Raw genomic sequence first — 23,313 nt, forward strand, 5'->3', positions numbered from 1 at the left:
TTGGCATTCAGACACAAGAACAGTCACTTAAATAAACATGGTGCTATGTTAAAAAAAACAACCCAACAGAGATTAATTTCACATTCACCTATAATTACACTTGAAAAGGATAGGGGGCCTCAGCAATCCCACCTTAAAATAAAATTAAAGCCTGCTTAAATTCTCTGTCTGGCCCACTGCTCCTACCAACAGCACACATGCATTTGTACATGTTATTAGATTGACGTTGTAGCATCCTGGACAAATCAAATTAATTCAAGTATCTGTGGGTACAAAACACTGCAGCTGAAAAATGAGCACATAAAGATATGCAATTTTCCCCTGGCAGTTTATTATGGTATGAAGAAAAAAACATTCTGTGCTTGAAGCTGACGTTATATTACAAATGTATTGCGAAGTATGATGTGACTATTAAAATATGATTACACAAAGTATGAACATTTTAAGAAGTTTACAGTACAGCGAATCTTTTATAAACAGACTCTTAAATATACAGAGGACAATAGTAGCTGACAGAAAAACATCAAAAATTAACTATTAATGTTTATAGACTTTTCCCCTGAAAAAAAGTCTTACATTAAAACAGAAATTATGAAAAGCCTTAAAACCAGGAACAAATCACCTGTACACTACAAATATACATGGTAGAGGTGCACGAACCAGAGCTACCTTTTTGCTGAAGGGTTCAGTGACTGGAGGGTGAGCAGTGCCTGCCCAGCACCTCCTGTCCAGTGTGGCCACAGCACGCTGAGCCTGCGACCCCAGGCACACAGCTGGCAGCAGCTGGGAGGGCACGAGCACACTCTCCCTGCAGGAGCACCAGCACCTTGTCAGTGGCACAGCGACCTGCTGGAGTGTATCAAGCTGAGAACATGCCCAGGATCTGACAAATTGATCCCTGAATGCACTGGGTGCCTGGATGGGACCTGTGCCCCAGGTTTGGTCTGCAAGATTAAGCGACGAAGGAATCAGCAGCTTCTTTCAGGGATTTTATTTTTTTTTTTAATGCAACTTTGCAATCTTTTCTCTTGATATGGAAGAATAGATGCCACATTTGATTTCTGCTTAGTCTGGTTGCAATGACACCCCTAGATCATGTGTTAAGTTATGTCAAAAACATAAGTATTTTATGCTGTAATACACAGTATTACTGAAACTAACAATATTATTTGCATATTTATAACAAGGTATAATGAAATCCCTATAATAAAACCAAAAGTTATGCTATAGATTTATTTACAGGGAGTCCAGCAAAGAAGTATAAATACTTCTACATTTAAGGTTTAGGAAAACATAATTTACAAAATATTCAAATATATACAGTCATCTGAAAAACTGCCAATATTAAACTTTGATGCAGGCAAAGAATTGGCTGAGTCTATTCCCTCAGTATTGAACGAGGCAGTGGCTTTCACGGGTTGTCTGTTCTGTTCAAAGCCATATGTGTGTTATTTACAACGAGGCTGCTTCTCTCCCAGCTAAACGTGTCCAGAGCTTTGAGCGTGCTGTCCCAAAATGTCATCTATCATTGTCAGATTGTTCAACCACTCCTCGTCGTTGCTGCTGCTGCTGTTCTTCATGAGAGAGTCGAGGAAGTCGGTGTCGCTGCAGTTGGCAGGCATGATGGAATTGCTGTGCTGGGACACAAAGTCATACTGGGGCAGCTCAGCAGTGCTGCCCATCCTGCTGAAGGCGTCGGGCTGCCCAGTGGAAGGGTAGCTCGGTGGGCCAAGGCCTGGAGCAGGATTGAGGTGGTTAAAACTGGACACTCCTTGGGGCACCGATTTCATAACATTCATAGCTGGCAACGGTCCCCTGGTTAAATTGTGTCTCAAGTTCTGATTACTCATTGAGCTCAAGCCCTGGGCAGACTGCACCATGCTCAGTTTCTGCATCTGCCTGACCTGGATGCCGGGAGCGATCTGGTTTGGGGGCACCACAGCCTGCTGGGAGAACGCCTGAGCCGGTGTGCCCGGCCTCTGCTTGGAGAACACCGTGTTCCCAGGAAACTGCTGCAGGCTGCTATCCATTTGGCTTTGATTTGGCATCCTTGGCACAGTAGTGGGCGTCCACATCTGGGCAGATGAGTTGGGGTAGACGTTGGGGATCCTGGGCACGCTCGGCTGCCTCAGGTGCTGCTGTGCTGCCGAGTGGTTTGCCAAGGAGCCGGAGCTGAAGCCTCCCATCGGCATTCCCGCCTTCGCAGTGGAGTGGCTGTGAACAGTTTGGCACCCCGAGGTCATGCCCAGCGAGTTCTGGCTCGGCCTCAGCGGGATGTTAAAGTCAGAATTAGGTGGGAAAATCCCCTGCTGCTGCTTGCCAGGGTTGTGTGGCATCATCACCATGGTCCCGCTGCTCTGGCTGGCCGTGGCTGAGGCCATGCCAGAGCCCAGGGTGCTCTGGAGCATGGCTGGGCTGGAGGGCAGCATGCGGTGGTTGGATGGAGGAGCTGGGATCACCTGGTTGCAGTCAGCAGCAATGGGCTGCTGCACGGCTGTGGACAAAGAGACACGTTAGCTGGTGAGCACAGATTCACCCTAGAAACGTGGCAAAACCTTTAGAAACTGCTGCTCTGTCTTTTTTTTTCATGTCACAGGGGCTTCCTCCTTTGTGTTCTTTCTAACAGAGTTATACTGGAGCCATAAGGAAACAGGGGAATCTCATGATATGTGATAAAATGCAAAATGCTTTTAATTCAGGGCAGAGAATCATTAAGTGTCTCTATTTAGCCAGACACCAAGCCCTGGCACCTCAAGGATTTTCAGACCATTTTCAGGCCCTTTCCTCCCTTACCTTGGAACTGGTTTATCTGCTGAGCTGCAAACAAGCTCCTCTGTTCAGATGTTACTCCCAGCATGTTTTGTCTCTGCTTTTCCTGGAAAACAAGGGGAGTAATAGTGAAGTTGCAGTCTCTTGACAAGCAGAAGAGCAGCAGACATTTGAAGTGTAGCCACTATCATTAACAACCTATCCCATACACCCTTTACCCCCCTACTCTGATGAGATTCAGCCCAGACAGCTCATTTCAGACTGAATCTTAATTTCTCACGTTCCCCTTCTTGCAAAGGCATCCTGATCAGCAGTGCCAGCTCAGCACTGGGAACTGCAACCTTCAGCAGATGCTGCACAGGCAGCCAAAGGGGAGCTGGACAAACATGGAGACTCCTGTGTCCACCAGCCTGTGAGTGAAGTGTGCTGTTGCTTCTTCAGAAGGCTCTGCCCATGTGCACCATCCCTCTGTGTGCTTCTGACCAGCACACAGGAGCCAGGGATCCACAGCAGGTGCTCCCTGAGCAAGGCACTGCTGGGCTGCTCCAGGTGACCTGATCTGAATCTCCCATTTAGCCCTAGAAGCCACCACTGCACTCACATCCCTGCTGTGGGCAGCAGCTGTGACCTGGGGAGCTCTCTGGGTGGAGCTCCCTCTGTGTTAGAGGGGCCCAAAAAAAGTTGAAGTCAAGTGATGGCCAGGAGGCAGAGTTGGGTTTGAAAGGGAGTTTGATCAAGGAGCAGGACAGGACTTCATTCAAGGTTTTACTGAGCTACTTCTCATCTCATTTCCCATCCACAGAAATGAGCCTCCTTGACCCAAATCCAGCAGCACATTCAGAAAGTCAGAGGCACATGGTCAGAGCTGCTTTACCCAATTCATTTGTGGGATTTCCCCATCCAAGCTTCCCCACACAGCCTGTTGCAAACAGACGCCCTCCAAGGGCTTCTGTTGTTTAGAGAGACCAGTCAAGTCCTGGACAAATTGGAGCCCAACATCTGCTCTGCCAAATCCCCAGGGAACCAGAGAGGGAAAGGCAAGCTTGGAGAACATCTCTCTGGGGCTGACTCACTTTCCAAGCCTCCCTTCTCTGCATCTTCCCTCCCACGTTTGTGGCTGACCAAAAGTGATGTCAGGGATATGGAGGTGACCAAATCCTTCCCTTGCATATGAGGAGGCAGATCTGCACTCCACTCTGGCGGAGCAGCACTTGGCCTTGGCCTCTCCCTAGACTCACCACTGCCTTAGTCTGACTCAGCCTCGCAATTCCAGGGTCACTCTTAGTGTTTGCTGACTGGTGATTTCCTCATTCCAGTTAATCCTGTCCTTCCCAGCGAAGAGGACAGCAGAGCAGCCCACAGAGGCACTGGGCACCTTACCTGCATCAGCTGCCTTTTCATTATTTGCTGCTTCAGTAGGTGGTTCCTCATGGTGTAGCCGTTGACGGTGGCCGGGGCCGGCACGGAGCCGCCGCTCGGGATGGAGCCTGGCTCCTGCAACCTGGCAACAATTCCAGCGTTCTGATCCTGCCAAGGAAGATGGGGAAAAAATAAAATATTAATCTCATCAGGGAGGTAACAACAGAAAACCTTATCTTCTCTGCTGATGCCCTCTCTTCAGTCTTCAGCTGTCCCAAGGCCAAAACACCTCCTGGACTCACACGGCCCCACGTGTTACAGTGAGAGGTGGGGGAGTGCTCTGATTTCTAAGGATCAGCACAAGGAGAAGTGAAAGAAGCTAAAGGTTAATCCAAAATTCCTCGTGAGTAGCCCAAGGCCACAGAGATCCGTTCACTACCACTGCTGGGCTGCCTGGCTGGCAGAAGGGGTGTGAGTAAAGCATCACATACATTTCTCACAACTTCTCCAACTGTTACACTGAAAGACAGAAGGAAAAAAAAGGAAAGTTGCATCAGGGTAGGATTTGGCATCTGAATGTAAAGGAAAAACCTACGGTCAAAGAGCAAACTAAAGGCATAGGAATGGAAAAGGTGCCATCAGACCTGGGGCCCATAGAGATAAGGAAGATGTGGGCCTGGGGTTGAAGTGGTTCTTGTGGGTTTCAAGACGATGAACAAGAAAAGGTCACTGTGAAAGGAGAGAAGAACATACAGAAATGCAAGGGCAGGTCATGCCTGGGCACAACTCAGTAATAATAAATACAGTGAGCCCTGCTCCTGCCTGGCACAAACCAGCCTCTTTCTAAATCCTCAGTGAAAGATCCAAATTGACTTTGACAGCTGAGCTCTTGCCTCCAAAGAAAGAGTACGTGGGGAGGGAGAGAAAAATATTTACCAGAACATGGTGAAGACACAAGCCAGAATGGAAAAAGAATTTAAAAAATATTGAGTTCTAAATAACTTAGGAGCTGTCAGGTATTCAAGGAAGAATACAAGAGGAAAAGGAGGGAAGAAGTCAAGGCCTCACTAAGGCCAAGATCCTGTGAGTGCTGTACCCAGGAACAGCAGCACAAGCATATTCCCCATTCTCTGTTTTCACATCCAGCTTCTATATTATTTATGATGTTTTGTTATTATTGGCAGGGAGAAGTATGTATATTATATCCAGCATCCTTAGCTGGGCCATGCTTCCTTTGTTTTCAGAATGGAAGCCCACATCCTTTGTTTGGGAATCAATGTTATCAGGAGATAAGCAAGAAGAAAATGGTTGTTGCCTTCTGACATCTGACAATTAGAAGGAGGCTCAGATGGAGAAAACAGGATACGAGCCATGTTTCAGAGTGGCCAGAAGGAAGCCTTGGAAGGCATTTGTCACCAGCAAAGCTCCTTGAGCCTGGGGCACCTTTCCAGAGGCTCCACCATGAGGAATCATCCAACTCCTTCCAAGACATTCTTTCTAAGAGGGATTACCAAGAAGGTCACTGAAATTACTCATTTTTATGGTGCCTCCTTTTGTTGTAGCACTTTGGTCTATTATGCAAAAGCACAATTGATGAAATGTAAATGCCTGCTAGATAATTTACTAAAAGACACAAACCTGCAGCTCATCACTGCTCTCATTATCATTCCTATTCATGGGCAGTCTCATAAGACTAGATTTTATTACTGGTGCTTTGCTTACAATTCTGCTGGACATCTCTCCTCCTCCTCCTTCCCTCCTACCCATTTTACTCCTTCTCTCCCACGGAAAAAGAGGAGGGGAGGAAAAAAGTAAATATGATTTACTACAGATGTAAATATGAAAGTTCATTTTAAGCTGGAAGTCTGCTTTCATGTCAGACAGGATTCTGCAGCCACAGTTAAGCTTTGAATAATGCAGATTGCCTCTGGGGGAATATTTGAAAGTGGAGAGATTCAGTTTGTGTACTCTGCACATGAAAGACGCTGAAATGTTCATAGCACCAAAATCCCTGCCATCTATCCAATTTCCTCCAAACTTGTCTTGTGGCGTGCAGAGGGTCTGTGCTTACTGAAGCAAAGGAGTTTTAGTGCAAGGACAATCATTCTGATGTCTTGCTCTGGGCTATTGCATTAACAAGTCATAACATTAAAGTCTCTTTTCCTAATCATGTCCACCTCATTCTAATTTCTCCTAAACAGCATCAAGAAAATAATGTTGATTTTTCCATATTATTAATGGTAAAGAAGTGTAAATCACATTATTAATTGCGGCTCTTGTGCTGTGGCACTACAACTGCTTAATTATATGGGATTTTCTGCAGGCACCCTATAGCAATAATGACAATCAGCAAAGTTCATTTGCAAATACACCGAATGGGTTGCCGAGTTTTTTCCAAGCCAAGTTGTATAACACTTAATTAGCCAGTAAAGAAACAATCTAGAGATATGCAGTTTGCTTTTGGGGAAATTAGGACAAAATAGCATAGATGAGGAGCCAAAGAGTGAATTAGAAATCCTGACTTTTACGAGTTCACATTTAGGTTAAGACAAAAAAAGAAAAACAGAAAGGAAAAAGAAAAAGTTCTCTCTTTTCACCACTAGTGGGAACTACTGTATTCCTATACAATAAAAAATAACCACTTGCACGTCATGACTAAGAATAGCTACGGTGTAGTCTAAAGGACACTGCAATCTGTACCAAAGGTTAATGAACTTTAAACATTTTTCCTTTTCATCACTTCCCAAGAAAAATCACTTTCCTTCCCCTAGTAAAACCAAGCCAAAGCAGCCATAATCTTAACTCGTCTGCAGTTTGGATTTATCCCATTATAAGTCTAGGAAAGAGAGGTTTCTGGTGCCAAAGCTGGGAATGTTCCAAGTGGGTGCTCCCACCCAAAGGTCCGTGTGGCTGAGCTGTGCAGTTACACTGGAGGGTGCAGAGAGCTTTGGGAGGTTCTGAGTCCCTGACTTTAAAAAAAAAGAAAAAAAAAAAAAAAAGGCATTTGAATGTAGGTATCAGGGTTTTTTTCCTCCATTTTTCCCCTCCCAAAATTCATATTAAAATAGGCAGGATTCCCAATTAAATGGCACACCACTCAATCCTGCAGAGTGCATTTGAGAACATGTGTTCCTGTTGCCAGGCAAAGTGTCACAGCAGGTCCAGAGCTCCTGCAGCATTCCCTGGGCTTCCCAATGGGGCAATTTCTGCTCAGAAAGGCCTTGGGGAAAACGACACAACTCTGACTTGGTGTCTCATGCACTAGTTCTGAGAGCAGGAAGAGCAGAGCCAGTCTCCAGGCCTGCAGGAATGTGCCATGCTCCTGTCACTGCTCAGCCACTGCCTGTGACTGTGAAGGGCATTGCAGAGCCCAGTGACACCCCTGGTCACTGCACCCGGCGTGGGTCTGCTCCAGCAAACTGCTGAATGGCACTGCAAACGTTCAGTGAGCCCTGCTATTTACAGTTATGAATTGACATCCTTCCAAAAATCCACTGGTGAGCTCCATCATCTGACTACACAGAAAATGCACAGCTGCAGCAAAGAAGCGTGGAGATGAATCTTCCTGTGTGAGCGTGGTTGACAAACTTCAGTCCTCAATACTTCGTGATATATCCAGTAATCACTTTTGTGGCTTCACTTAAGCAAGAAAGAGTAAATTTATGGCCCCTAATTCCTCTGAATCCTCATTAACAAACAGTCCAAAAGGAATTTAAAAGCAAGACTTTCTGAGGATCTGAACCAGAGCTGTAATCACTCTTTGGCAAGTATGTAAAAAACCCTCTAATCTTTAATAAAGAGCATTCATTTTTTTTTAGGACTATGCGAAAACATTAAACTCATTTATCATTATTAAACTTTCCCATCTGCTCTTACGGTGTTAACTCCAAAGAATATAACAAAGAAATTGTACATGTTAAACTGTATTGACTTAAGCCCAGAGCTATTGGAGAGGTACAATTTATTTCAGCGAGGGCAGGAAGGGGACTGCAGGCAGCTAGACAGTCTCATTTGTCCAATGCTGAAAAGACAGTTATCTGCACCAAAATGGCTCTTGGAAAGGCACATTTGCTTTATAAGAAATAAGCTGCCAGGTGAGACCATTCAGCATTATGTTAAAGGCTCAGACAATAAAACTAAGTCATGAATTTGAATAGTTAACAGATGGACTAATTAGAGACTGAATTCTTTGTGGTTCTAATAGATAACCAGGTCACAGCAAGGTTACTCTGAGAGAGGCAAGCAGCACTGCAAATTTCAGGAGGTATTTGCAGAGTCGAGGAAGAGCTGCACTTCCTAACTGAAAGCATTAGCAGTGGTGGAGGAACAGAAAAAAGAGCTAATTAAAGGGGCTAATTAAAATATGTCTAGTACCTGAATTTAAAAATTTTATTCCATTTCAAGAGATGCTGCTGATTTGAGAAATATTCCCTCTACTTCCAATGGGGCATCCAGCTGAATCCAGGGATGTCAGAGCTTAAACCAGAAGGGCTCTTGAGATGAGCCACAGCATGAAAACCAAAGACCAAAGGAAATGGGGCACTCAGGGTGGATGTTTGCTCCAAGTACACGAGGTGGGACAAACTGCTTTTTCCACCAGGTCTGGGGTGGTTTTTTTTGGCAACCAAAGATAAATTAGTTTGAAGTATTCACCACGATATCACATAGTAAATAAGAAACACAAGAAACAACTAGAAAACCATGGCTACAGGACTTGAGCAGAGCCACCCCTGCCCTGCCCTAAGGCCCTGGCTCCTGGGCTGGGGACTCGTGAGTGATCCATGCTCATGGCAGGAACACCTATTCCCCAGGGCTGGGGTGAAGTTTCAACCAAGTTTTGTTCTGTATTTTAAGAACACCTGTTACATGCAAGGAGTTCTCTACTCTGCTGAGAAAATGCAAATACTAGTTTCAAACTAATGCCCCTGCATTTCCCTGCACTCCCACCTGCCCCCTGACACATCCTTTTCCATCCAGGAGCTGGTGCTGCATCTCTTTGGTGGGAGTTCAAGTTTGGGCAGCACTTTGCCCTGAAGCCCAGGACTGAGACCTCTGGGCACAACCACGCTACAAACACTACAGACTAAGCAATTAAAACACCAACAGCATTAAAGCTGTCTCACCTAACTTCATGGTTTTAAGAGTTTCAGGACTTAGAATTACACAGAAGCCACACGTGGTGTGTGTAGTGACTTTGTGCATCCCCACAGGAAACCTCGATGTCACCTTCACAAAGGCAGCTCAGGGCCTCCACAGCTGTTAATGCACTTAGATGCTGAGATAGAGTGACCTATGCATACAAATAAAGCAAACAAAATGCAGGGTCAGGTTTCTCAAAGGGATCCTGTCAGCCCACTCAGGAGTGTGATTTCTGTGAGATGCCACTGTCTTGTGCTTCATGTGGAAGTCTGGGGTTACCTGTGCTTCTTGCCATTAACAAAACTCTCCATCTGCTCTTTGGAAGTTTTCTGCCTTTTTTTTCCCTCCTCTATTCTGCTCACAATTCAGAGATGCTCTTCAAGATAAAACAGCCTTTCAGTTCAAAAATGCTCCAAAGCTTTCTGTTTGTTTGCGTGTTTGCTTTAGCACAATGTATGAACATTGATAAAACAAACTGCAGTTCAGCGGAGCTGGTTGGTTTTTTTTTTACCCATCTTTCACCCATTTACTTGATACACAAGCATGTGAAATACTGCCAGACTCAAGTTTCTAAGCTTATCTTGGAGGCTGTCAGTCAGGAAAAGGCTTTGTTTGAAGACTGTAAGTGATCCATGGGTATATGGTTTTGTTAAAAAAACAAAAATCTCTTCAGTTTTCTGGGTTTTTTTATACAGCATGAGCATGTACAGTTTCCATGAAAGGCAGTCCTCCTTCCTGGCTAGGAGCAGTGACAAGATCACCACATCTGGCTAGCAATTTTATCAGGATCTTCTTCCTGCCTTCAAGCAAAGCAGATGAAACACTGATTTCCCTATAGCTGTTCTTATACTTCATGCTGTTCAAAACAAAACAAAGTTCCATCAAAGTATCCAAAGTACTTTTAAAATGAACCCACAATTCTAATAAGATGTGAACTGACTCCACTTCTCCTCTTAAAAAATTAATTTAATTAGATAAAGCTTTTGTGCAAAGAATTTACCAATATTTTCAGAGCTGGTTTCACCCACCAAAACATGTCCTTAACCAGCAACCAGGGCAACAAAAAGACAAAAAATCCAGAGTGAGTTATTGCAATAGTGATTTTTCTCTTTGACAAAAATGAATCCTTTAGCAGGCATATGGAAATCAGGCTGTGATGCTGTTACCAGTAAGGTAACACCAATAAGGAACATGGGAAACAGCTTTGGGAGCAGCCAAGAGCTTGAGGAGTGGAAGTTTGGTGTGTGACAAACACAACTTCCCAGGGACTGCAGTGCTTGTAAAGAGGTGTGATCAAGATTGCAGCAACAGCAGCTCCCTTTGGCCCAGATAAACTCCCAGGCCAAGGGTGAAGGCAGGCTGGAGAACAGCTTTGATCCACCACGCAAATCTAAGGCAAACCTCTCAGGGAGACTGATGGAACTGGGACCTGGGTGCCTGCAGTGTTCACACACTCATCTTCCACCTGAGAGCAGCACTCTGGGGCCAGACCCATCCAACACCAGCAGCCTTTGACAGAAGCTGTGTCTGTTACTGTTTTTCTGGGTACACACCCAAAGATGCAGGGACTGGTGTTTTGTACCTCTCTGTGTAACACACAGTCACGATCCAAAATTGAATTCTCTGCACAGAACAGATATTTATATTTGGGTTGTACAGCTGCTGTGATTCTCCAACCCTTGACACCACACTCTTGTTCCCATGGAGGGCAGCCTGCCTATAAATTGAATGAGATAATCTAAAACTGTATTTATCTCACCCAATTTCGGCTGGGAGTCCTTCTGCCTGTCTCTACAAGGTTGTGCTAGCTGTGATGACAAACTACACCATCTTGTGTCTTGTAAAGTGGCTTGACTCAGGCAATCCTTGTGTTATGTCCAGTCATGCTCTCAGAGGTGTCGATGAGATTCCAAAGGAGTCAAGTTAGCTCAACACCCAGCAGAAGCTGCTACAGGGAAGTGCAATGACTGGCTGGTGAATTTATGTATTAGGGAGAGCAGAAGAGATCTGATAAATACTGAAGATTTCACACCAACAAAGTGGAAGTCAGAAAATCTCGAGCTAATGGGATAGATCAGTTCTTTACCTGCCCATTTCTGCAAAGTTCTGTGAACGGCAGTGGGTTGGTCTGGATCACTGAGGTTTTGAAAATCCCCTTGCTTTCTCCAAGTTAACATCTCCATTAATTTCTTTTTCTTTGTCATGCAAAGGATCAATTTGCAGAGGCAGATGCCCAAGTCTTCTTCACTTTCAAGAGCAGTTGGCTGCCTAACAACTTCTGAGAAGCCCTTTGCATGAAAACCTCCCCACATGCAAAACCCAGCATAATTACTCCTGATTTCTCATGTAAGTGCACAAACAAAGCATGCTCTGACACAAAAGTATCACATCACTTTTTCAGTATTAAACTTCTCACACCCTTTACTCTTTCCTAACAGATGAAACCAGTCCAACATCTAAAAAGGGTTTCATCAGATCCTCTGCCCAATCAGATGTCAAAAATCGCCACCATAACTTACAAAACAAAATGCAGTGATCAATAATATGCTAAAGTAATGGATACAAAGAAGGCTGTGACTAGGGAGTCCTCATGATCAAATTTTTAAAACCAAGATATTGACACGTTAAAAATGAAAAATGTGTTAAGGTGACCTTGAGTATGGGGAACAAGGAGCAATTCCATTATGTTTTTAAATGGAAATTATTATTAAAACACCTGAAGCTGAACTGTTGTAACCAAGTCAACTCAGTCTCCCCTTAAAAAATCCCTTTTCCCCCCTTCCATTCAGATTGTATTTACAAACTGTAGATGTCTCATTTTTTTCTTGTGTCATTTCATTATTACAGAGTTGAGACTAGCCATCTGCAGCTTCATTTCATAAAGCTCTGATTTGTCCTTGGAGCAAGGTCAACCAGAACAAGAACATAAAATGCTGCTTTCCTCAACAGACAGTTCTTTATGTCTTCCTGTAAATACTCCCTACTAATTTTAAATAATTTTACCACTTCATACTCCCCCTCATACACACTGAAAGGCAGATATACACACATATTAATAAGGATCTTGTCATTTAACCACTGCATGTCATATTAGAAGCAATTAATGGTGTTTATTTGCTGATAACACAGGCATTTTGAGCTGCAGCTCAAGAATCCCCAGTAGCTCCATGTGACTTGCAGGATATTAGCTATGGGTCAGAAGCTGGGATCCCCCCATTCAGCATTATCATATGCTTGGAGCAACTCTGTTTTCTATCAAGCAGAAAAAAAAATGCAGTCAATGCACAAAAATTACCAGCTGCTAGAACGCCATACAGTGGGTGAGTGATAATAAAACATCACTAGGTGTATGTGGGTTCATTAATCGAAATCAACAGACCAGTAAAGAAAGATTTTCAGGTGCATCAGACAATATTCCAAGCTAAAAACCAAGAAAACTGAACGTGGCATTTCTACGCGGGTCAGATATGACCTGCCATAAATTCTGGAGCGTCTTCTCTGAAGCACAGACTGCTGTTCTGGATTACAGCAAAAACCAAACCCAGAAAACAAAACAAAAAGGCAGGGTAAATTAAACTGAGAACCTGCAAAAGAACCACCAAAAAGAAACAGGGAATAACTGAGTGACTGAGAATAATCAGCATTAGCTCCGGGGGTCTGATCTCTGCCTGCAGATGCTGGCAACAGCAGGCTGAAGGTCCTGGCTCTGATCTCCAGCACAAGGTGCCTATCTTTTGGCACCTGGAGAGTTCATTACTGGGTGGAAGGGGTGCATTCTGAGACAGGCTCTGCTGTACTCAGCCATCTGCCTCACAGATACCCACGTGAGCTTTTACCTGCGTGTCTCTAACAGCCTCAGCAAGAAGACAGGAAGAAACTGGAGGTGTGTTCGCCAACACCCCTGGCCCTGTGCTGTGCCTTCAGGACTCGGAGGAGTTCAGCCTTTAAGATCCCTTTGGACACACAGTGGAGGGTGAGCTCAGGAGACTGTAAGCATGCAATTTGGCAGAAGGAGAAGTGGAAGCTGGGATCATTACAGGTGAATTCCCGAGCCTCTAAAGGAGATGATCCTGAACAATGAGTTTGTTTCATTGCTGAGTCACAGGACAAAAGCCGTTCCTGAAGACTTGGGCTCACATGACCAGTTCCAGTTTCTAGTTCTGTCATGCTGAGATTCTTCACGTGACTATGGGGAAACAATTCCATTGCTCCCTGTCTCAGTGTCCCTCCAAAAGGAATTCAAGTTTCTCCCAGAAAAGGGGAATGAGGGAAATCTCCTGAGGCAATGTGAGGGTTTACCCCTGAGATGTGCCTCTCCCATGCCCTGGGGTCATGACCCCAGACCTGGCAGAGCTGCTTTCCTCTCTAGTGAGAGCTGGAAGGGCTTTTCCTGCTTCACTCCACAGACAAGTAACTGTCATGTTCTCCTCTCTGCACCTCTCCTCCAGGTCTGGCCACAGCTGGAGAACAACACTAAACAGAGCTGTAATGGTCCCCCAAGGCCTCTAACCTGGCTGCACAGCCCAGTGGAGTGCAGTATGTCCCACCTACATGCCCCATGATCCCGTGACTTGACCTTTAAGTCCTCAAAAAACTCTGCTTGCAACAGCTTTGGACGTCACAGCAACTGGAGAATCCCTCCGTGCCCAGCTGGGAGCTGTGTGAAGAGAGCCTGGTGCTGGGACAAGTCAGCCCCATGTTTTGTCTTTACAAAAAGAAAAGACCAGCTGAGGTAGTTGTGTGTGAAAATCTTGGGATCTTCCTGCAAGTCCTGCTTGACACTTTATTATGACAACTTTTACTGCAGGGAGAATGGTCCAGTTTCACTCCACATCCTCTCCCACATCCCTGTCTTTGCCCTGTTCCATCCCCAGTATACATTCTTCTCCATCATTTACATGGCCGATGTTTTTCATTCAAAATTTATCCAGGATGAGAAAACCTACCAAATACCATCTCCTCACGTCAGCCAACATTTCTCTGAAATTCTGTGGGATTTCCGTGTCTCTGTCAATTGAGATAACAGGATTCTAGGAAACATGTGCCTTTGCACATTTGGCCAGCCACACTTTTGGTGTAAGGAAAGAGGGAAATGTCCAAAAGAGGCTGGGAGCTGGAGCCTGGCCATGCTCCCTGGGAGGCAGAGATGCTGCAGAGCACTCACACGTGTCCCTTCTGCAGGGACACTGCATGTCAACAGTTGACTTCCCTTTGTTCCCATCCAAATGATTAAGCTTAGAAGCTTGCCTGGTGACATCACCAGAGTTTAAACATGCTGGATATGGTCCAGGGAGCCAAAGTTATTGCTGACCCCATGGTTACTGATCCGCTCTGCAAGTAGCTGATGTCTGCTCTCACTTTATGAATTATTTAATGGGTTAAAGATTGGTCAGATCTCCTTTATGCAATATACAGCCATACATCGGGCAGGAGGACGTAAACACGCATTAACAAGGTTAAAGTCATATACTGTAACTACACTGTTTTCAGCTTGCAGCTTTATTGACTTAATCATGCCAGCACCGCAGCCAACAAATCATTAAATCCATTCCATTCTTCTGCTGGTTACCAACCACAAAAACAGAGGCAGGCAAACACGGAGCAAATCTCGGAGGGGGTGGGGAGGGCAGAGGGGTGCGGGGCCGGGGAGAACAGTGGGATCACTATGGAGTGACGCTGGCCTGTCACCGCCAGCACAAAGACGCCAGATCCGTCTGTACGGACTGAGTGCTTTCATGCTCTAAAGTGACACACTCATTTGTTCCTGTTTTGCAATGATTATAGAAAAGAAGAAGGGGGGAGCGGGGAGAGGAAATAAAAAGCAAGCTGAGCTTCTTCGTAATGTAACGGGCTGTGTGTGTGTGTGTATCTGTGCGTGTCTGTGCCCATGTGTGTCTGTCCACATCCTCACAGAGCACAGAGCTCAGCTGCCAACATCCCCCAGGCCAGGGCAGAGGAGATCTGGGGGCCTGTGGCACCCTGAGGGGTCTCAGGCTCTGTGCTGCACTCGCTGCTGAGCTGCCGCCGAACGCAGGCGTGATTTAGAGTTCAGCATAAAAGCAAGGAGACATGCAGCATTAAATCAGTCCTTCCACTGCCCTCCAGGAGCAGCTCTGACCACAGAGAGCCATGGGAGAAGTCTCTGCTCTCAGACTGAACTAACAACTTCACTTCTAGAAAAAGGCTTTCATCTTTGCCCTGGCACTTTACTGTAACTTTTCGGATCCGTGTTCAGGGCCCCCAGAAATTCCCTGATTGTCAGTAGTGTGGAGAATGCAGGTGGCCCACTGCAGTCAGCAGACTACTAAAATCCTGTTTCTAAGGTGGTTGGGTGAAGACATCCAGCTTTGGAGATGGAGCTGTCAGCTTTGAACCTGTAAGATTTTTATTTGTCACTGCTGTTGTTTCTCCTCATTTTTTGATGGAAATCACCTTTTCTATCACCAATGGCTTGGTGCCTGTGCTAACAGAACATCCTGTCAGGACACAGGCAAATGTGTTACAAGCAGGCTACAGAGTAAGAATTCAGCATGAGCTCTTGGAAACCTTCAGACATCAGGGTGTTTTACTTCTTTTACTGATGCCTATCTGCCAGCTTTCCTCCAGTGCAAGAACATGAAATAAGCTCTGCCTGTCTGGGATAGACTCATCTACACCAGTAGAGATTCCTGGCCCATTTCTGTTTGTTATGAAAAGAAGAAATGGCCAACAAGCTCCCTTTGCTTCACCCTCTGGGTACAAGCTGCTCAGAGCTCGCTGTGAGAATAACCCAGATTTTAGCATCCTACCAGTGCAGAGCCTTGGCAGATACATGTGCACCTTGTCCTGACAGACACCACTCCAGACCTTTTTGAACACCATCATTATTTGGTTTATAGCTGTTTTCTTAGACCCAAACAACTCTTCTTACAGTTTGAGTTCTCTGTCTTTTTTTGTTTACTAGTCTCCAGATCCCTATCACCCAGAGACGGCTCCTGGCTCCATATATTGCAAATAAACATATCATTACTTGGTGCAAGAGTCAGCCAGAATTCCTCTTGGAACCAGCCTCCAAGGAAGAGCCTGTCCCCCTGCCTTTCACCCACACCATCAAAGGTGCTCCTTTCCAGCCACCACACTTCAATAACAGACAGAAACAAACAAAAAAATTTTTGTGAAAGTCAGAAAGTCAAAAGTCAGCTATTTAAAGTACCTGTGTGACTTTACACTTAATTCTGTATGTTGGATCACCACAGACTGGGAATAAAGGTGCCTCCAGCAGGCAGGGGTGAGTTTTCCAGGCTTCCCTCACTGCAGCCCCTCCACCACACCTTGGAGGTGCACATTATGGTGAGCTGAAATTTCTCTCCAAACATCTTTTCCTCCTCTGGCCACAGAGGAGAAGTCTACATGACTTTCTGGGAGCAGAAAGATGTATCCCAACCAGTCACAGAGGAAGTCTGATGGCGGACAGCGCTAAATCCACAGCTCACAAGGCCCAAATCAGCACTTAACCACACAACTCTTCTTCTAGCTGAAGATGCCTTAGAAGCATAGAAGATGCATAGAAAAAAGAATGCCTTTTCTCCTGGGGTTCAGCAGCCCCAGCTCCAGTTCTCAACAGAACCACCTGTGCTGTACTCAGCACTGCCTCTCTCCGCTGAACCCCAGCTCCCTGCCAGGCTGCACCATCCGTGTGTGCTTCAATTTGGGGCCATTTGGGGGCTGCTGCGATGGACTGAGCCTGGAGAGCACCTTATCAGTGCCCTGTGCTTGTCGGGAGAACAGGGGCATGCAGAGGAGGCTCTCACAGAGCCGCAGTCATTAGCTGCAAGCCGCTTCAAAGGGAAGTGACAGTAGTGCTGATGTTTGAGGACCGACACACCCAGCCAGGAGTAACACACCACTTGGGCTATTTATAATCCCTGAGCCTCGAGTCTTAAAATAGCACTGCTTTTATTTTTATATTTTTAGGCACGCTGGCAATGTTTAAGCAGCTCCATTCGCAGGCTCCACATTAAACACATCCCAGGCGGTCTCGGAAAGGACACTTGGGACTTTTGTGCCTCCCCATGGACAGCAGAGGTGAATTTCCCTCTCCCCATCACCCCCATCTCCTCGACAAATGTGACCAGGTCTATTTCCATGTATTTACATACAGACTGCCTGCTCCAAGAGCACAAAGGAGGGGCCATGCAGGTTCTCTCTGCAAACAGCCAAGGAAAGCAGAACAGCAGAGGTGCTCCAGGCTGCAGTACATGGCCACACGCGTGCTGCACTCATCTACAGGCACCACAAAGCCTCTGAAGGAGTTAAAGGGTCCTATAAGAAAGCAACACTGTTTGTGTTTTCCTTAAAAAACAAAGGTCAATATACAGAACTAGTCAAACAAACCAGGGCTGCAGGTCTGAAAGGAGCACTCCCTCCGGCTGCAGCACAGCCTCAGCTATTTGTTCTCTGCTCCCTGGTGCCACAATGTACCTTGGTTGGCATTTCTTAATGACTGGAGCATCCATGTGCTCTTTCTAGAACAATTATAAAATATTCAGGGCAGGAGAAAAAATTCTTTGCACAGCCAAGGCTCCAGCAGACTGCATAGGTGTCAAATGGTAAATCGTTAGGTGTTTTAATTGCAGAGTTATTTATACCCTGGAACTTGTTATTAACATCGGAAGAAACAGAACCTATTGTTACCCATAATTAAAGGGATTATTATGGGACTGCATGGACAGTCAGCCCACCTTTTGGCAGTGGTGACTGTCATGGGGAGAAACATCAAACAGAGGCCCAATATTAAGGTAACTCAGCCCAGAAGTTTAGAGGGGTGGTCCCAAGGTGGGAGCCCAAATTTCTTTCCTCACCTCACCCCCATCACCCTCTGCTGCCTCAGACCTGGCACTAAGCAGGGGAGCTCTGAGGAGAGGGTACTGCAGGGGTCCAAACCCATCCTTCCCTATCAGCAAAGCCTTTCTGACCAAGGGGTGCACGGATAACACACATCCCGGATTTGGCCTGCAGTCGTACAACCATCCTGTTAAAATTCAGGATTAACAGGTTATATTTTCATTTGCGAGATGGTTATCTGCCCCAAGAAAGGTTTCCGATTTCACCAGCACTAATCAGGAGCCACAATGGATTTCCGGTCTCAGCAGTGAGGCTCGAGAGCCTTTGTGCCTGGTGGAGCCAGTTTCAATTCAAATCTAACCAGCAGAGCTATCAGAGCTGCATGTTGAACAGATGAGAGGGGAAAAAAAAGAGTCACTGCCATCATGTAACTTATTTCTAACTCCATTTCTTACAGACACAAATCTCTCTGAGCAGAGCACCTCGTAGCTACACTCCCTGTCCTGGAATGACACCCTCAGTCTCCCCAGTGGCACTGAGCAATGATCCCCATTACAGCTCCTAAAAGAAATGTGTCAAAACCCTGCACTGGTGCCCACCTCAAGTTCTGGTTTAGGCTGGTAAGGATATCATACAAAATAAGCAGCAAAGAGGTTCAGAATGAAGAGATTAATGTGTCACGAGAGCCTGTGCCCCCAACAACCCCGAGCTGTGTGCCCTGCACGGGGCTGTGGGCTCAGCAGCATTTCCCACTGGAGTGCCACCACAGACAGGGCATCCCAGCACAGCAGGTGCACTGGCCCAGCACAGTCAAGTACTACTGTATTTATATGATATTTATACCTGGGAGACCAAACAGACTCACAGGAGGTGCTATCTTTGTGGACAGAGAGGTGAAAGGCTTACTGACAACTGGCTTCACCAGATAAGTAAATGAGGCCTGAGTTACAGTGTTCATGTTCTCTCAGTGCCTCCACTCCCTGGACTGCATGAGTCAGTAGAACTGGAGGGAAAATATTCACAGAATTCTACAAGTTCAGGAATTAAAGAGACATCTCCGAAGCTTGCCTGTGGCACTCGATACCAGCTGAAAAATTGGGTTAGCTTGACATTGCTGCTGGAGGTGCAGAGGGCTGGGAAGGCTGAGAGCAGCCCGAGCCCCTCTCTGCAGAGCAGGTGAGCACAGTGCTGCCCACAGCCTCGCTGCTCCAGCACGGAAACACCTTTTAAAGTTTTAAATCCGGGAGTGAGAGCAATTAAGAAAACAAACCTTGTTTCCTGAACAAACACGAGGTTCAGACAGTTTGGGATTATGAGAGATACATGCAAATCTGCAAGTCTGGCCTGGGCAGTTTTTGTGGGCTGGAGAACTGCAAGTTCTCCAAGGCTCAAAAGAGTGAACCTCTTTTTTTCTTGCCTTGAATAATCACAGCAAAACCATTTTGGTGTCGAGGCTCTTTTAGCATCACCAAACCAGCCCCAGCTGACAGTCACACCACCAGGCTGGGAGAGCTCATGAAGGGAGAGGCAGCTCTGGAGAGCAAACCCCAAATGTCCTGTAAATTCTGCTGCAGGGAGTGTGCCACATCACAGGGGGGTCCTTGGAAAGCTCTCCCGGTTTGTCTGCTCAGACAGGATGCCAGGCGCTGCTGCTGCTGACACCTCTCCTGATACCATGCCACCCAAGCCTGGTGCTGCCCTGCCCCTGTCCTTGCAGCTTCCAGAAACCAGGCCACCAACTAACCCAGAAAAAAAACCCACCAAAACACAAAAAACCAACAACAACAACAACAAAACCCCACAGAAAAAAAAACAACAAACCACCGGGTTACACCAATTTTTTTTTCCTTTGTGCTTTCTGCTCCCATTTGCTGCTGGGCTTGAGGAAAGAGTCTAAAGCCTGATACAAACGAGTCCACAAAGCTCTGATGCTGTGCCCCCAGGCTGGGGAGGTTTCCAGGGGCTGCCTCGGGAGTCAGCTGGGAGGAGGGACAGGAGGCAGGGGAGGGAGAAGGGGAAAAAATGAACAGCTGCAAAGCAATTAAGCCTGCCTCCGTGCCGTACTGTCCAAAGCAGGAGGCAATCTAATTCAGCCTGGTGCCTCTCTTCCTTCAGCCGTCTGGTGCCTGCCTGCCATTCAGGAAAGGGGCTGTCTGACTGCCCACTTTGTCTGACGAGCCAAAGGGGCCCTTCCCAGCCACAATTTCCAAAGGAAAGAGATCTTGGCTGGTGGTGTCTCTTCTTTTTTTTTTTTTCGGAGAAAAACATGCCCTGAATGTAGTGGCAGCAGCTTTATAACCCTCTCCTGCCCTTCCTCAGCAAACAACCCCAGTGGAGCTGGAGCAAGAAAATGACCCCGCCGGCTCTGGGGCTGAGCGCTTGTCTCCCGGCACAATGAATCAATTGGCATCCCAGCATTATTGTGGTAACTGTATCTTTCACAAGCAAGATTTTATGTAGAGATAGAATAGGACGTTCTTCTCTGCTCGTTTCCTTCCTGTCATTCCAATCCCGGACTACTGTTAAAAATACAATGCGTTTAAAGCCTGTAACATTTGCAAGCGATGTGTTCCAGTTTCCCGGCTGAACCGACGGGCTTTTGTTTCCTCGCCCACTAAAGATGTGGAGAAACAGCGACAGAGGGGAGCCCGTGCTGCAGCTGGGTTAGAAACTCACATGTACAGAAGGTCATCTCATTTTCATCTTCCTAATATCAGGGATTACTTTAATTCCTTATTCTGGCCAACTGTTTGGGTTTATAATCCATGGCACAGGTCTCCTTCCAGCCTGTCTAAGGTGGTACTTGTTCTGCTATTTATTCGGAAACTGGCAAAAAAAGAAATGTTTTATTTAGAAAATATTAGTGAAGCAGGACAATAAAAGCCTTTTAGTACCCAATCAGAGGAGCAAATAGGGTCTGTTAGGAGAACAGAGTACAATTCAACTCTACTTTCAGTTATGTTTGACAGCAATCTAGGCAGCAGGTAAATACCTTCCCCTGGCTTGATCGAGACAGAAAGATGCAAAATGTGTATTTTAAATGCAGTTAGACAGCATTTCACTTTATGAAATATATCTATACTGTTATCATAAGCAGAAAAAAATAAGAAATTATAGAGAAAGCAAGATTTTAGCCCACCATTCTGATAAATGCTTTATAAAGGATGAAATCTGAGGATTATTATTATTTAGCTTTCCATAAATTAAAGCACGGTAACTTCATATATTGTGTCAACCTAGAATGGAGCAACACATTGAAGACAGGGTTCCTTACTAACCTTATTCCACATAAGTCCCCTTATGAAGGCCACAGTTCTTTTTAAAAATATAATTCACAGACACATAGATATATACCACCCATCTAGGAAAAACCTCAGACTCTGGACTGGGCACGAAATAGATTGGTACATATTCCCTCAATGCCGAAATTTTTTTCTTATGAAAAAGTTCTTATTAAGTAGTAAGTTTAAACTTTCTTAAGAAAAAAACTGGGACATAAATAAATGCTGGGGATTTTAGTCCAAGTCCTAAACTATGGGAAAACACTGATATGTCGAGCAAAAGCCTTTTCAGTTAAAGATTTACTCACATTTCGGGACCATCACACAGTCTGTGGTGATGTTATCAGCGTTTCTCTGTTCTTGCTGACCTTAGGTGCTCTTAAACCATTATATACATAATATTCCCTGATAATAGAATGCCATTCACATTTCAGTAACAATAATTCACCTTAATGAGGTAAGAACTTACACGTCAAATGACTCTGCCTCTCTTTGAGAGCTATTAGCCCACTTTGGGGAACTGTGGAATCACAGAGACTGACATCAAGAGTCCGACACTGTTCCTGGAGAGCTCGTACTCCCAGTTGCATCAACAGGAATTTGAGATGTGTAAGAATTGCAAAAGCAGATGTTAATCTGCAGCAAACACCACAGGTATGGGCAGTCTGCATTTCTGCCTTAAGCAAACAAGAAAAACAAGACCATTAATGAGAGAAAACAGCACCAGTTTCTAACTGCATGTATAAACAGGCATTAACACCAACTATATTCCTGAAGTGACTCATTACAGCGTCAAGAAAACTTTTACAAGAAACCTGGCGTTGTTTACAGATTCCCCATTCACATTTTTGTTTTAATTCTTGCTTTCCCACTCGTGGCAAAGCTCCTCAACCTCAGTAAAGACCTTAAAGAGACGGGAACTTGATGCCTGAAGTAAGAACGGAATCATCAAGATTTACTCTTTCGGAATCATCAAGGTTTACTCCTTTGGTGAGCTGGCTCTTCACTTTTCCTGGAGTCAAGTGACTAAAGCAAGTGGAAAGTTATCTTTATTGTTATCAATCCAAGGCGAGCTGACCCGCTGCTGTGCTGGCACAGGGGATGGAAGGTGCTCTGGGGGACTCAGTGGCCGCTCTGCCTTGGGCACTCCCCGGCGCAGCCGAGCCAAGGACGAAAAATACAGCAGGAATAGCTTAATTCCAGCTCTAAATGAGCTCAGCAGGGAATCTGAACAGTCAAGTCAATTGCTGGAATCTGCACTTTACAACCTCGTTCTGCTCCTTTGATCAGGCTGAATTTTGAGCTACGGCGATTAATGGACTAATAGAGGAAGTCACAGGGCATCTCTTGGGAGAGGAGGGAAAAGGATCTCAGACTCATCATGCAGCTAAACACAATTCCATACAGAAAAGCAAAATGCCACTGCAGAAAGTGTGCTGACTGAGGGGGAAAGGAGGAGAAAAAGGGGGTTGTACCAAACCAAACCAAACCAAAAAAAGGATAATGCTCATATGATTGTTCATTCATTGCTTAAACACAGCCTTCGGAGCAAGGGGAGAGAAAACAGACTGCCTGAGTAGGAGCACCCTGTAAACTACCCTTCAACCCAGGGCTGGAGCTGTTTATTCTTAACGCCAGACAGTGAAGGAAATATTAAACATAATTATTATGCAAAGAGAAGCTTTCAAAAGCCTTGAGTATTTCAGCACTAAGAGAAATTGATTCGTTTATGACAGGGATATATACTACTGATATTCCGGAGTAGCATGTCCTCATCTTGCTGGAAAGGGGAGAAACATATTAACATTAGCAGCCTGCTAATAACAAAGAGAGGGAAAAGCGTTTTGTTAAGATTTTTTTTTCCCCCCCATTTGCTTTTTTTTTATTGCTGTGCCTGAGAGGATGGGGCAGCTTTTCTTCCTACAAAGGGCAAATTTTCATT

At 45.4% G+C, this 23,313-nt stretch overlaps 1 protein-coding gene across 1 annotated transcript in view; it reads right to left on the reverse strand.

Annotated features, from left to right (window-relative positions):
* Positions 1 to 309: 309 nt before the first annotated feature.
* MAMLD1 (mastermind like domain containing 1) overlaps positions 310 to 23,313 on the reverse strand; it is an 80,919-nt gene continuing 57,915 nt past the window's right edge. The window contains exons 3-5 of the mRNA XM_066334051.1: positions 4,150 to 4,296; positions 2,794 to 2,875; positions 310 to 2,494 (exon numbers count right to left, since the gene is read on the reverse strand). Coding sequence (XP_066190148.1) covers positions 1,479 to 2,494; positions 2,794 to 2,875; positions 4,150 to 4,296 — 1,245 coding nt within the window. The 3' untranslated portion in view covers positions 310 to 1,478. The remainder of the gene's footprint in view (positions 2,495 to 2,793; positions 2,876 to 4,149; positions 4,297 to 23,313) is intronic.

The sequence above is a fragment of the Sylvia atricapilla genome, chromosome 21 (assembly GCF_009819655.1).
Source record: "Sylvia atricapilla isolate bSylAtr1 chromosome 21, bSylAtr1.pri, whole genome shotgun sequence".
NCBI lineage: Eukaryota > Metazoa > Chordata > Aves > Passeriformes > Sylviidae > Sylvia > Sylvia atricapilla.